Raw genomic sequence first — 14,191 nt, forward strand, 5'->3', positions numbered from 1 at the left:
TCTTAATTTTCATTGCTTTCACAGTGGTTTTTTTTTGGAGTATGGATCCCAAACTACTTGATAATCATAGAGTAGTGTTTATAGTGTTAATATCTGGCTGTAGTAATCATATTACGGGTTGTCGGGAACTGTAAAGTGGAGACTTCGTTACCCAACTTCCGAGGTCTCCACAAGTCCTACGGTAATTGACGAAGGCTCAACAAACATCCCAGGAGAAAGCTGAAGGTATGTGCCATAAGCATATATAATTTTAATATTCTAGGACTAATGACTGATTTTTGGCAAATATTTTTTGAGAGTCTGTCGGAGCCCGAATAACTCCGCGGGACACGCAAAACATTGGTAAACATGCCCGCGGTGTAAGGGTTAATGAGTACTCCGCCAGAAAGTCAAAGTCAGATGTGTTAAGCCAGGACTCTGTGATGCCAACAATGTCATAATTTTCTAGGTAAATAAGAGATTCTAAATCCTCAAACTTGTTACGTAGACTACATGCGTTAACATAGAAGACTCTAATTCCGGCACAAACAGTTGGTGTTCTGACTCTGCAGGTATTTACATTGAGGTTACTGCTCCTGGACATTCCGCATTTTTTTATTTGAAGAGGGCAACTTTATCGTGTAAAAGTCTATCTAGCCGTGCCGCACCTACCGAGTTTAAATGGAAACCATCTTTCTGAAATAGAGTATGTTGTTCATAAAACTGGTCTCACAGATTGACAAAGTCGACTCCCTCTTGCGTGCAGAGAGATTTGAGTCGGTTATTTGTGCTGAAGGCCTTATCATAAAAACTATTCTCTGCCTTGATCCTTGGGAGTATACTAGATATCATCACATCAGTGGACTTAGTTTTGAATCGTTTAATCATTTCATGATACTTTGCTAGCAATTCCTCCGATCTATTGCACTTCAGGTCATTTGTACGAACATGGATGACGTATAGAGTTTTATCATTTGCACCTTTTGTGACCTCATCGCAGGCTTCTATGATATCACATAGTCCACCTCCTGGAAAACAGTACCTCTTTCTGCTGCTGGGGGCGCATCCACAAAATTCCTCCAGCTGACTGTGTACAACAGAGTCCCCAATAAGCCTTGTTTCTTCTGTCTCATCAACCGCTTTGGCAAGGATTTGGTAGCTATTGTACGTAGTTATGGGAAGGTGCTTCCTCGTACTTTTTCCGGGTTTTGCGCCATTTCTTACAATAGTAAAGGGAGCTACGCTTGGCGAGAAACGTACTGAATTGCTGGGTGAGGAAGATACTGGTACACTATCATTTGTAACTGCCTGATGGGCGGGGGCTTGTACGAGCTCAGTTTGTACGCGTCTTCCTTCTTGAGTGCTGTTGCTGACTCCTACATTTGCCGCTACAAACTCTTTCAGTATCTCAAACTCTGTCTTGAGTTCCCTGTAATTTCTCTGCGATTTGGCTAAACTATTTTCTAGATCTCTTCTCAAGATGCATAGTTTGCACACAGGTCTCGAAAAGTAATCCAAAAAATGCTGAGGCGCAAAACGACCAGTACACTCCTGGCAGACCTTCAGGTTAGATGGCATTTTGCAGCAATATTTCCAAAATCCCACAAAAATAAAAAATAATACACAAATGGTTAAGGGATGTTGTTACAAATGGACAATTTACTGTATAAATGAAATATTGAATTTCTAGGGAGATTCACTTACTTTTTATATACTATCTTCCTTTACCGGTATAAAAAGAATAGAAAATCCACCTGCTATAGCACAATCCAACCTACATGAATTCTTTTACCAGTGTAAAAAGAGTAGAAAATCTGCTTGCTATGGTAAAACCTAACTTACCATGAATTGTGTAAAATGAAAAGAAAACCTACTTGCTATGGTATAATCTAGCTTACCATGAATTGTGGAAATACACCATACACTGATTCACTGGAGAAAAAAAGAAAAACAAAAAAAAATAGCAACGGAATGTTGGGGGAAAATCAAAATAAAAACCTGGCTTCACTCAGTGAACAACTGTTTATAGTGTAAAAACTATTTCACTGGTGTAACATCAATCACACAGTTGTTACTCTGTACAGAAGACAATGCTATTCACTTGCACTAAACTAGCAAGCAACTCGGTTAATATATGTTAACGTTAGACTTTACAATAAGACGTACAAGGCTGATAGTGGGAACCAAAACAAAGGGTGCTAGTAGGTAAATACACTCTCAGTACACTACACCATTTACTTGAGAAAATATAATATACTTGCTAGATATCGTTATAACTGACCTTGATCTGCAGGAAAATAAACTATAATATGACTGAGACCAGAAATAAAGGCAGGAGAGGGCAGGAATATCATGCAGAGGGTGGAAATATAATGTAAACAAAGGGACTGGCGAACGCTTGACACCTTTAACTCACTCAAAAACTTTTACATGAAATCTGTTTAAATACTTTACACGGGGGAAATATGTCTAGGACTCTTATACACTGATCTATTCACTTTCACACCAATATTCACTCAAACTTGTCATTAAAACACTTGGATATGCAGAGCGTTTGTGAACGCGTTTTTCCAAGATGGCTGCCGTGAGGTCAAGATCATTGTAAGAAACAGTAGGTGGAAACTAGTGACTGTCCGCAGGACGGTTACAGGGTTCTAGTTTTTATTACATTATTATTATTATTATTATTATTATTATTATTATCATTATTATTATTATTATTATTATTTAGTGGTAGGTGGGGATGCTCGCCCTCCACTCACTCGGTGTAGTGCTGCTCTCGGGTGTCTGCCCTTTCCTCTCCTCCATCCTTCTTTCCTTCCATCCTCTTCCGTCTTTCCTTCATTCTTTCCTCGTCCTTCCGCCTACGGGTGACTTTCCACTCCCTCTTCTGTCTTTCTTTCCTTCATTCTTTCCTCTTCCTTCTGCCTGTGGGTGACTTAACACTGAGGTGACAAGCCAAATGGTTTCCTGTACACCAGGAAACCATTTACTATGCTGGGTGGTAACCGTATAATCAAATTTTGGCGCCTGGTGGTTTAGTGGGTATTTACGGCACTCCAATCGGATTCAGCCAGTGACAGTTTATATCCAAGGGGTGGCTGGGGTTTATTGCTCACGTAATGCCATTTAGGGATGAGTGAGGCTGGTCACTCTCATCTTAAGTGTCAGGACCAACTTGCCTAGCCCCGGGCTCCTGCGCTCCTCATGGGGCAACGTAGGATTGGATGATGGATGGATGGATTATTATTATTGTTATTATTATTATAATTATTATTATTATTATTATTAGTAGTAGTAGTAGTAGTAGCAGTAGTAGTACTGTTATTATTATAAGTTACCATTCCGTTATCAGATGTCTCAACATAAAGTGACTATCGTATGATGATAGAAACAAACAAGTACAAAAGTAGTTGACAGAAGCGGGACCATATGGGACGTAGCTAATGTGAAGCACTGCACTGAGCTCCGCTAGACAGAAGTATCTCGCCTGTGAGAATCTAAAGTGAAGCACCGTTTGCGGCTTCACTAAAAGAATGCACCTTATGGCTGACAATCTATAAGGTGCAACTGACTGACCGAGCTGTTCCTAGAGATTCTTCTACATCTACAGTTAAAATACAGTAGAAGTATCTTGTTGACGACATAACTATTCATTGTACATTATTTTTGTCTCTTATGTATAGTGTCACTGTATACTCTGGTGGTGGTCTTATCTAGAAGTTTATTCCAGATAAAACCAAAACGATTTTATCCAGCTAACAATGAGTCACAGGAACCTGAGAGTGTTCAGGGTGTCAAAATGAACTCTGTCATTATTGAAACAATTCTAGTATCATGCTCCAGCTGACACCAAACTTTCATACATCTGAGAGTCAGTCCCATGAGCCTGAGATAGTTCTTGTGTCACAGAGATATCCCGGGAAGGAGGAAGCTGCAGGTGGCCTCTTAAGGATGCATTCACACTGAAGCCGGAACCGAACATATTCAGACGCACTATGTCCGATTGTGTAGGTCAGGATAAAATCTTCAAGTACTGTGTCTCGTTAGAGGGACCATGTTCTGCAAACACTGTTTCTTAGTCTTACTGCCACACACGATATATTTGCCAGAGAAACAGAATGGCTAGACAGTGAACCAATGAACTTTTTTTTTGTCCATTTCTTATCCAATCTTCCATGATCAGACAGTTTGCACCAGAAAAGGTACTATCTGTTCTCTGTGCGAATGCACTTTAGCCTGACCAAAATACAGCCCCAGACTCTTCCAAAGTTCAGGATGCTCATTAACATATCTTCCTTTGCCATATACTTGGCATATGCCAAGGTAGTACTCTCAGCCTCCCAGGACTCACTCTTAGCTTAATAAAATCGTATGGTGTTAGCCAGAATAGAACACTAAAGTGTTATGGATCATGGCGGGGATTATATTCTAATGCATATTATTTATATCTTTCTGATGCCGACTCAGACTGCATAAATAACATACAACACAATGTTAAATTTAACACTCATACGTTCACGCTTCCCACTGTATTTTATTCCATCTATTACCACACGCGTGTATTCAGCTGGAACTGTCATGGAAGCATGAGTGTTAATGCTGATGCCATTAACTGGGTCATGGTTGACGCCAGTGATTGAAATGCGAGGGTCTGGGGGGTTCAACCACTCTCTCCGTTTCTAGCTCACGGAAACAGACTATTCAGGAGGACCCATCGTGGGTCGTAACAAGACCACATCAGATACAATTTGTATCATTATTACAAAGGATAAATTAGCTCCGTCATGGTTCATACAGACAGTGAATAAGAACATGACCTTCATTATATTGATTCTTGAAATAATTACTTATGAGTCAGAGCAATTTACTGCAACCTATTAACGCTGTTCATCGTATTGTGAAGAAGAATGTAGCTGCTAAGTTTGTAAGACTGCTAGTTTACTACCGAATTTTATGTCATTTGCAATAAATTTTTAGAAAATAAAGCCAATCCGGTCAGCAGAACTCTGTCAGTATGGAAGAATGTGGATGTAATTTTTTTTTTCAAGAAAATGTTGGAGACCAATGGGCACATGATTATGATACAAAGCGGATAAGAGCCAATTCAACGAGGCACTGTAACCTTCAGGTGCAGTATTTTCAGTACAGGTACCACACTATCATTTGGATACGGTTTGACAAGGCTATACTTCTGTCTACATTTCACATGATACGAAGAGGACAAGGTTAATACCTGGGAAACTTTTTAAACCTGCATCGGCCATTTAAACACATTTTAATAAGGTAATGGAAAACAATGAATTTGTTACAATTGTTATCAAGTTTCTACACTCTGTTACTGGTCTACATCACTTCTTTCTGGTACACGTTCGGCACGGGTACTGTCGGCTGTTTAGATGTTTGCCAAGGTTGGCATGCATGTCCCCTCTCGTCCAGTACACATTAAGCCCTCCTCCCCTTCCCCTGTCTTGCCCTTCCTATGACACTAGTGGAAAACCCTTGTGGGATGGAAGTCGCTTCGGCTGGCCTATCTACCCTTCCTTTTCTTATCCCTCTTCTCCCATAAATCGAATGGCTACTAAGCGAACGAGTACTGTACAGGCTGAGTCTGTTGGGACCAGACATCGTAACTTCACTCTGGCTCACAGCTGCTTCAGTGTTAACTAGAGAAGCTGCAGATGAGTAGGCAAATACTAAGAGCATACAAGACTCTACAGTATAATGATATTGTGGACCCAGACATTCAGCGAAGCTGAGTGACAGTTATCATACTGTATTACGTATGGTCTAGAGCATGGCATTCAGTATGGGAATGTGGAAAAATTCATACAGTGATTCACGAAATTAAAAGGAATGGGTAAAACAATTTTAAGTGCTTTTTTCAGGTCCACTAATACTTATGTTTGTAAATGGCGCGTGTGTTGTTTAATTTGAGGAATTAGGTTTTGGGCAACATAATTATCAAACAACAGAAAACCCCTACCCCACTCCGAGAAGGCGGCCGCTATTGCCGAGGGTAATAACTCCCTCCAATTTTGAACGCCAGAGGCTATTATTTAGGTGGGAGTGGATCATAGGGGTCTGAGAGCAAACTCGTGCATTAAAGTCTTTCATTATTGTTGTTGTCTCCAGACGATTTTATTTAACTGATCCCGAAATATATGGAACTGAAAGGGTTACATATGGCCTGCACTGCAATGTATCTCATAAGCTAAATTAAATCGTCTGGTGGTAGCAAGGATGACGTTCCTACTCTGTATGCCCCGGCGCATACCGATGTCTATTGCTATTCGGCACTTTTGCGAGACGCTTGAGCTGTGGGTGACGCTCGTGTCGTAACTCACAAACTAACCATCTGATTCCCTTGTAACTGTTCCCGGTGTAAATCCCGGCAAAAAGTACGGTGAAAACGTTCTATCTAACCTACCCTATCCCAACCCAACCATACCTAAACCGGGTCGGGTGCCGAATAGCAGTAGACTTCGGGAATATACGTCCAGGGCCACATTTGGACAGGGTGTAGCACCTGTTGGCAAATCAAAATGATAGTAGGCGAGTAATGACCATCGTCCTAAGAGGTACAATACATGGGTCCAAGACCAGGTAGCTGGCCTTGCACGACACTTCCAGTCGGCAGACCCAGCCACATTTTCCAGGCAGTCTAAGTCGGGCTTGAGACTGCTACTCATACCCAACTCTTATACACAGCTCAGTTCTCTTGAAGGCTAAGCCTCCACCATTTTTCCTGCACCTCGCCATGTGGAAAGACTCTATTACGACCCTGGCGAGGCGCTGTCTGTCACAGGAAGGCGGTTGCTTGCTTCTGAGCGATGGGTCTCCTCAGTCAGAGAAACCGGGGTAAGACAATAACAACATCAACACCTACATAACGGCGAATCGCGTAGTGGTAACAAGAATAGAAAAGAAAGAGAGAGAGAGAGAGAGAGAGAGAGAGAGACGTGATCGTTGTGAGATAACTTTTTGACCATCTGATTTTTGGTTTCTGGTTTATACTCACACCACTCAGAACAAATATTTCACATTAGTCAAAACTTACCTTAACTTTTTTCTTCCCAGTAGATTCCTTAGTTTTTGGCGGGAAAATCAGATGTATGTCGTCTCGATGCATGACTCAAAGCCTGAAAAGTAGGATACATTGCTGGGAAGGGCTAAGATGACATAAATACGTCCTTTTCGTAAAGATTTGTGTTTGCAAGTAGAAAAAGAGATATAGGAATATTCTGTAGTTTGTTCATATCCTTATAGATAAAAAATGGTAAGACTTGGCATTCTCCTTTCCTTGTCTGTCCTGCGAAAACAAGGCATGGTAACATTGTACACTCCTGTCTGTCGTTCCACTAATATAAGACCATCTATCTATATACCTAGGCTGCTTCCCCCAAGGAAAGGGAGGTAGCCGAGACAGGACGACATACTCCCCATTTACTCATCCATTCAAACATTCATTTGCATCTTAGCTCCAAAGGGGAGAAGGGACAGATCCTCACCACACCACACCGCACAAGGGTCAACTGTGCAATGCAATCAGTGACATCCGCAGCAGGGCCCGACAACAGAGCTGGTTTACCCCTGCCACATCATAATAGACCCATCCCCTTTCCAGCACGTAACCTAACTAGCTGATCGGACCAAATGCGGAAGAATATCCCCTCAGGGCTGCGTCATCATTTATTCATTGACAGTTTCTCTCCATTTATTTCTGTCACGCACAGCCACTCTTCCTTGACCAACAGACATCCCTCGCACATCCAGCGCTCTCTTCACACTGTCCATCCATCCTATTCGTGGTCTCCCTCTCAGCCTTACACCTCTCACATCAGATCTAGTTATCTTTTTCACCAATCGCTCATTATCCATTCTCTCCATATGCCCAAACCATCGCAACACCCTCTGCTGAACTCTACCAGCCATCTCCCGAATAACTCCAGTTCTCCTTCGCACTTCATCATTTCGCACTCAATCCATACGCGTCACTCCACACATACTCCTCAGACACCTCATCTCCATTACATTCAAACCTTTCCTCTCTGCTACACCAATATTATGTTTCAGCCCCATATAACGCAGTCGGTACCACAACACCCTCATACAGCCTTCTTTTTACATCCATTCTAAGCAAACGACATCTAAACACTTTTTTCATTCCTCCCAGCACCTTACCTACTTCATTCATTCTAAACTTCACTTCTGCATCTATTCTTCCATCCACAGCAACATGTGACCCTAAATATTTAAAACACTCTACCTCCTCAAGCAACTCACCATTCAGAACTATATTCATCCTCCTACCATCTACCAACCTCGTACATTTCATCACTTTAACTTATTCTCATTTACTTTCAATTTCCTCCTTTCACACACCCTTCCAAACTCCTCTACCAACTGTCTCAATCTCTCTTCTGAATCAGCCACCAGTGCAGTATCATCTGCAAACAGCAGCTGCTTCAGATTCCACTCTCCACCATTAACATTCACCAGACTCAGACCTCCACCTAAAACTCTTCCATTCCCTTACAACACCATCCATATAAATATTAAACAACCAAGGCTACATCATACATCCCTGTTGTAGCCCCACTCTCACAGGAAATCAGTCAGTCACAGCATTTCCCACTCTTACACACGCTCTACTATTTACATAAAAACTTTTCACCCCTTTTAGTAACCTACCATCAAGTCCATACAATCTTAAAACAGTCCACAAAGCCTCCCTATCAATTCTATCATACGCTTTCTCTAAATCCATAAATGCCCAAAACACATCCTTGCCTTTCGCTAAATACTTTTCACACACTTGTCTCACAGCGAACACCTGATCCACGTATCCCCTCCCTCTCCTAAAGCCACACTGCTTATCACGAATCACTCCCTCTGTACCCTCTCTAACTCTCATAATTAACACTCTACCATACACCTTACCTACAACACTCAACAGACTTATACCCCTAAAGCTAGTACATTCATGCTTATCACCCTTGCCTTTATACAACGGGACCACACAAGCACATGCCCAGTCAATTGGCACCATATCTTTCACAAAGCACACATTCAACAATCTTACTAACCAGTCGACAATAGTCACTCCACCACCCTTCAGGCATTCCACAGCACACCCATCCATACCTGCACCTTTCCCTGTTTTCATCTCCTTTACTGCCTTCTGCACTTCCTCCTTCGTGATCAAAGAATCATTCAACTCTCCCAACACATTTATTCCTTGCACCTTTCCATCCGCCACAATCTCAGCCACCCTTTCCTCCTCTAAAGTTAACAATATTTCAAAATACTCTGCCCATCTCTTCCTTACTGCATCCATGTCAATTAACATCCTTCCATCCTCTGCTTTTGCTCGTTCTTCCTTCCCAGACTCTCCCTTTCGCACCCTTTTCATCTCCTTCCAGGACATTTTCTTATTCTGTTGAAAATTCTCAGTCAGCCGCCTACCCCACCTCTCATCTGCTGCCACTTTAGCATCACGCACAGCCCTTCTCGCCCTATTCCTCTTTTCCTTATACCTTTCATATGACACCTCATCCTTCCTCTGCAGCCACACTTCATATGCACGTCTCTTCTCAGCCACAGCCATACTTACTTCCTCGCACCACTATTCACTTCCTTTTCTTACACCACCACCCACACGTCTCACACCATACACCTCCTCTGCATACCCCACCACAGCACTCTTAAACAACTGCCATTCCTCCTCCACACTGCCATTTTCCTGATCTTTCACTGCGTTCCACTCATCTTTCAATTTCTTCTGATACTCTATCATTTTCTCTCTTCTACCCAACTCACTTTCAAAACCTCCCTGCCACACCTAACCCTCCTAGCTCTCACCCATCTCTTACCTACTCTTAACTTTCCCTCCACCAGGTAGTGGTCAGACATACCTCCACCTTCCCCTCTCAGAACTCTCACATCCAACAATCTTCCTATTACATTTCTAGACACAACCACATAGTCCATCAATGCTTTATCCACAACCATTCCACCCTCCTGTCTCATCCATGTATACTTATAAATATCTTTCTTCTCAAACAGCGTATTTCCAATCACCATCTCTCGCTCAACACACATCCCTATCGTTCGTTCCCCATTTTCATTTCCTCCAGGCACACCATGCATACCAACTACGCCTTCAACTGCTACATTTCCCACTCTAGCATTCAGATCTCCCATCATTACCACATTCACACAAGAGATAATTTTACTGTTCTTTCACTTTGCCCTTCCTGCAAAAGCAAATGACATGGGAAGATTCAACATTTCCTTTTCCTTGTCCTTCATGAAAAAAAAAAAAAAAAAAAAAAAATGGAAGTATCCTGCACTCTCCCTGGCTTTGTTTCTGCCTGCGGAAAAAAGAGACATGGAAAGATTCTGCACCTTCCTGTCTTTGTCCTTCCAGCAAAAAAAAAAAAAAAAAAAAAAAAAAAAAAAATCAACGTATTGTGTTCCTTGTCCTTCCTGCAAAATAAAAATATGCATGATTTTCCACTCCTGGCTTTTTCCCTGCAATAATAAAGAGATGTAAAGATTCTGCTCTGTTTTCCTTGCCCATCCAGCAGCAGCAAATCTTACTTACGACATGAATTGATCTTAAGTTTGTTTATGAATCTCAAGCCGTTATTATAAGTGAATTTGGATGTCTGGTAACAGCACCTTCCTTCCGGTATATTCTGTTTATTATATCTAAACATCTACCTCAATGGCACTAATACAAACACTGTCCACACTAAACCAATTTAAATAACACACAAGTTAAGGCGTAATATCCAAACTAAAACGGTCAGGAAGACGTGCTGCGAAGCTTCCTATGCCACTTAGTAAATAAACGGTAGGTGAGAGGCAGTTGATTGTAACCTTGTTTATGGATGAAGACGCTGATGTTTGAATCTCTTCATACTGAGGTTATGATTTCTTTTTAATAACAGAACAGCGGAAGGAAAAACAATTCAATAATAAAAATAATCCCTACACCAGATTACTGCGTCCTTCATTCATAAAAAGCCTGTAACAGTTGGAATTCAACAGCCACAGGTTGAAGTTTGGGGGAAAACAACTCTAGGGGAGTGAGTTCCAAAGAGATGCAATTCGGGGAATAAAAGATTTCTGGTAGGCGGAAGTTCGGCAATATGGCAGTGTGACATTCCAGTCACGATCGCTACCAGATGCCCGTGTAGCACAGGGGAAGGCATGGGGAGGTGGCACAATGGATGTAAGTTCGTCTGAGCATTTGCCACAAAAGAATCTGTATAATAATACAAGGGAGGCAAGATTCCTACTTACCTGTAGGGAAGATAGTTTATTTGTAATAGCAGAGTTATTAATTATTCTAACAGCTTTGTTCTGAATTTTGTCTAGTTGCTTTAGTGCAACCTCCCCACATCCACTCCACAAGGGTGAGCAATATTCCAGCTGAGAGTACACATGACTCATAAACTACAGCTAACTGCTCGTCAATGAAGAAGCTACGAACTCTGTACAATAATCCAAGTTTCTCTGAAGCAGTTTTAGCAAATGATCTGACATGAGAGGTCCAGCTGAGGTCATTGTTAAGTGAAACACCGATAATTTCAATACTTTTGGAGATAGGAATATCAGTAGTACTGAGGGTAATACAGAAATGTGGCAATGTCTGTCTGTTAGTAAATTGTACATATTTGCTTTTACTAGCATTAAATGAGACAAGGTTGTTCCCATTCACTGGTGCTAGATAAGTCTTGATTTATGGAAATGGCTGCACTGAGTTGTTAGAGATATTAAACTTTGTGGATGGGTGTTTAAGTGTGAATGTACTGTGAAGTGTTGAGTCATCTGCATATGAATGGACGGGATTATGGGTGACAGATAAGGGATCATTAATATGAATTAGGAATAGGGTTGCAGCCAGAACTGATCCTTGTGGCACACCGGCGTTGACTGAGTGGAAATTAGAATATTCATCATCAAGTTTTAATCTTATCTTTCTGTCGCTGAGATATGAGGAAATCAGAGGAGCAAAAGACGTTTGTCCACAGCAAGGGTGTTTGGATAGCAGGGAACGGTGCCACACTGTATAGCTTTAGAAATATAAGGGGCTACTAAGTGAGTTTCTCCATGTTGGTCAATTGATTGATGGATGGTATGAGTATATCAATGGTGGATCTTTCGTGGCGAAATCCACACTGTCTGTCACTAAGTAAGTTGTTGGATTCAAGGTGTTTAACTATGTGCTTATTCATTACAATTTCAAATACTTTATCAAGAGAAGACGTGATAGCTATTGGTCTGTAATCAGGAACGTCAGAGGAACTTCTTTTCCTCGGAATTGGGTGGATATTGGCTTCTTTCCAAGAATTGGGGAATGTAGAAGGACGATTGCATAGTCTGAATATACAACCCTACTGAATATACAACCTTATTATAGGTAGCACAGGCTTCTTACCAACTCTATCTTAGCTGTTTATCTGGCATAGTACGCATTAGCAACTTCTTGTTTATTATATACTGTCGACACAGTTTGCATGACTAATATGCAGGATGATACTGAGGTGTGAAGTGTACGATACATCCCTAAACACGATGTCTTATCAAATCTGCACAGCCACAAGGAATACCACCCATATCCTACCGCAAACTTCAGTAACCTGGGTCGGGGTGACAGATTAAGAAAAAAAAAATCGTTTCTGTCTTACATCCCTAGCATAACGTTCGTCATTTTCACGTACTATGGGTCACAAAAGTATCGGCGCACAAGGGGTCCGACATTCGAACGTTACCAACGCCTCGCTGTTTAAACAATGTTTATACAAACAATAAACATAGCATTTGCTGTATGTTTGCAAGAGGATATTGCTAGTTGGCCATATATGACACCTCCCGACATCAGGGCTACCAACGTATGGTAGGTCGGACACTAACATTTCAGTGACCTTCGTTCTGTGATCCCAAATGTCACACTCATATTGTGAATCGATACTTTTGTGACCCGAAGAACAGTACATCAGCTTCGGTACAGACACGTGACGCCTAGACTAAGGCTCTGCCAAACGGGGCCTTTTTACTTAAACTTTGGCCCCGATCTTCACGATCCCACAGTTTGTGTTAGAGTACGGGTATTTATTCTCTTTGGCATACCGTCCTTTCTACCACCTCTCACTTTGCGATTTATTTTGTGACAGTATTACCAGTTATGCTATTTATATCACTTCTATCGACAGTGTATATCAGTAGGTTACTTATAAGATAAATAGGTGTTATATGCTCACCAAATTTTTAAACGTTAATAATGGATTCTATGATATTTACATTGTTTTAATATCAACATAGTTTGCACGAGTCACATACAAAAAGATATTCAGATGCAGTGCACAGAAAAAACTGTTAAGAAAGAGGCGTTAAACGAAATCTGCAAAGCCATTTCTACAACGCCCGTACGTCCCACTCCTACCTCAGTGCCACGAAGTCCTTTGTAAGCACACTCAACCGTGGAGGAGTCCAGTGAGGGAATGGGCTAAGCCGCTTACATTTCTTCCCCTTCTTCACTTCCAATCGGCTGGTCACAATGACGCCACGACATTTAGGACAGGATGTGACTGTGCGTGTGCGGTCCTTATCTCTCAAAACGTTCAACATCTTAACGCCTCTGGTTGAAGCATACACACACACACACAACACACACACACACACACACACACACACACACACACATATACTGTATATATATATATATATATATATATATATATATATATATATATATATATATATATATCATCATCATCAGCCGTTTGAGTATCCACTGCAGGACCGGCCTATCCCGACCGTAGTCGGGACGATACAGCCAATGTATCTCTACCAAGTGGCTTAGGCTGTCTGGTAGAGATTTTATGTAGGGTGAGAAGTGCTTGTAAGTGTAATTGTAGTGTTGGAGTGGCTTTGGATATGTGTGTAGTCTGTGAACCAAGTGTAATCGGCCCGCACAAGCCGACTGGGTGCAAGCATACTTTACAGTAAGCGACACTGGTTCAACCACAGCACCCCTTGTGTCCGCCAATGCAGTACGTGGCCGGGTGAACACTCTCAAAGTTTATTACCCTGGCGATATATATATATATATATATATATATATATATATATATATATATATATATATATATATATATATATATATCCCTGCGATTCTATTCAGCTTCGGGGGCTCGTG

General features: G+C 41.4%; 1 protein-coding gene across 2 annotated transcripts in view; it reads right to left on the reverse strand.

Annotated features, from left to right (window-relative positions):
* The window catches only part of LOC145410709 (uncharacterized), a 90,173-nt gene extending 76,687 nt beyond the window's left edge, over window positions 1-13,486 (reverse strand). For both annotated transcript variants that reach the window (XM_080280820.1, XM_080280819.1), the window contains exons 1-2: window positions 13,436-13,486; window positions 7,040-7,121 (exon numbers count right to left, since the gene is read on the reverse strand). In XM_080280820.1, coding sequence (XP_080136946.1) covers window positions 7,040-7,111 — 72 coding nt within the window. In that variant the 5' untranslated portion in view covers window positions 7,112-7,121; window positions 13,436-13,486. The remainder of the gene's footprint in view (window positions 1-7,039; window positions 7,122-13,435) is intronic.
* Window positions 13,487-14,191: the final 705 nt, after the last annotated feature.

This window comes from Coenobita brevimanus, chromosome 86, assembly GCF_032717465.1.
Source record: "Coenobita brevimanus isolate Jiangsu-jjx chromosome 86, ASM3271746v2, whole genome shotgun sequence".
NCBI lineage: Eukaryota > Metazoa > Arthropoda > Malacostraca > Decapoda > Coenobitidae > Coenobita > Coenobita brevimanus.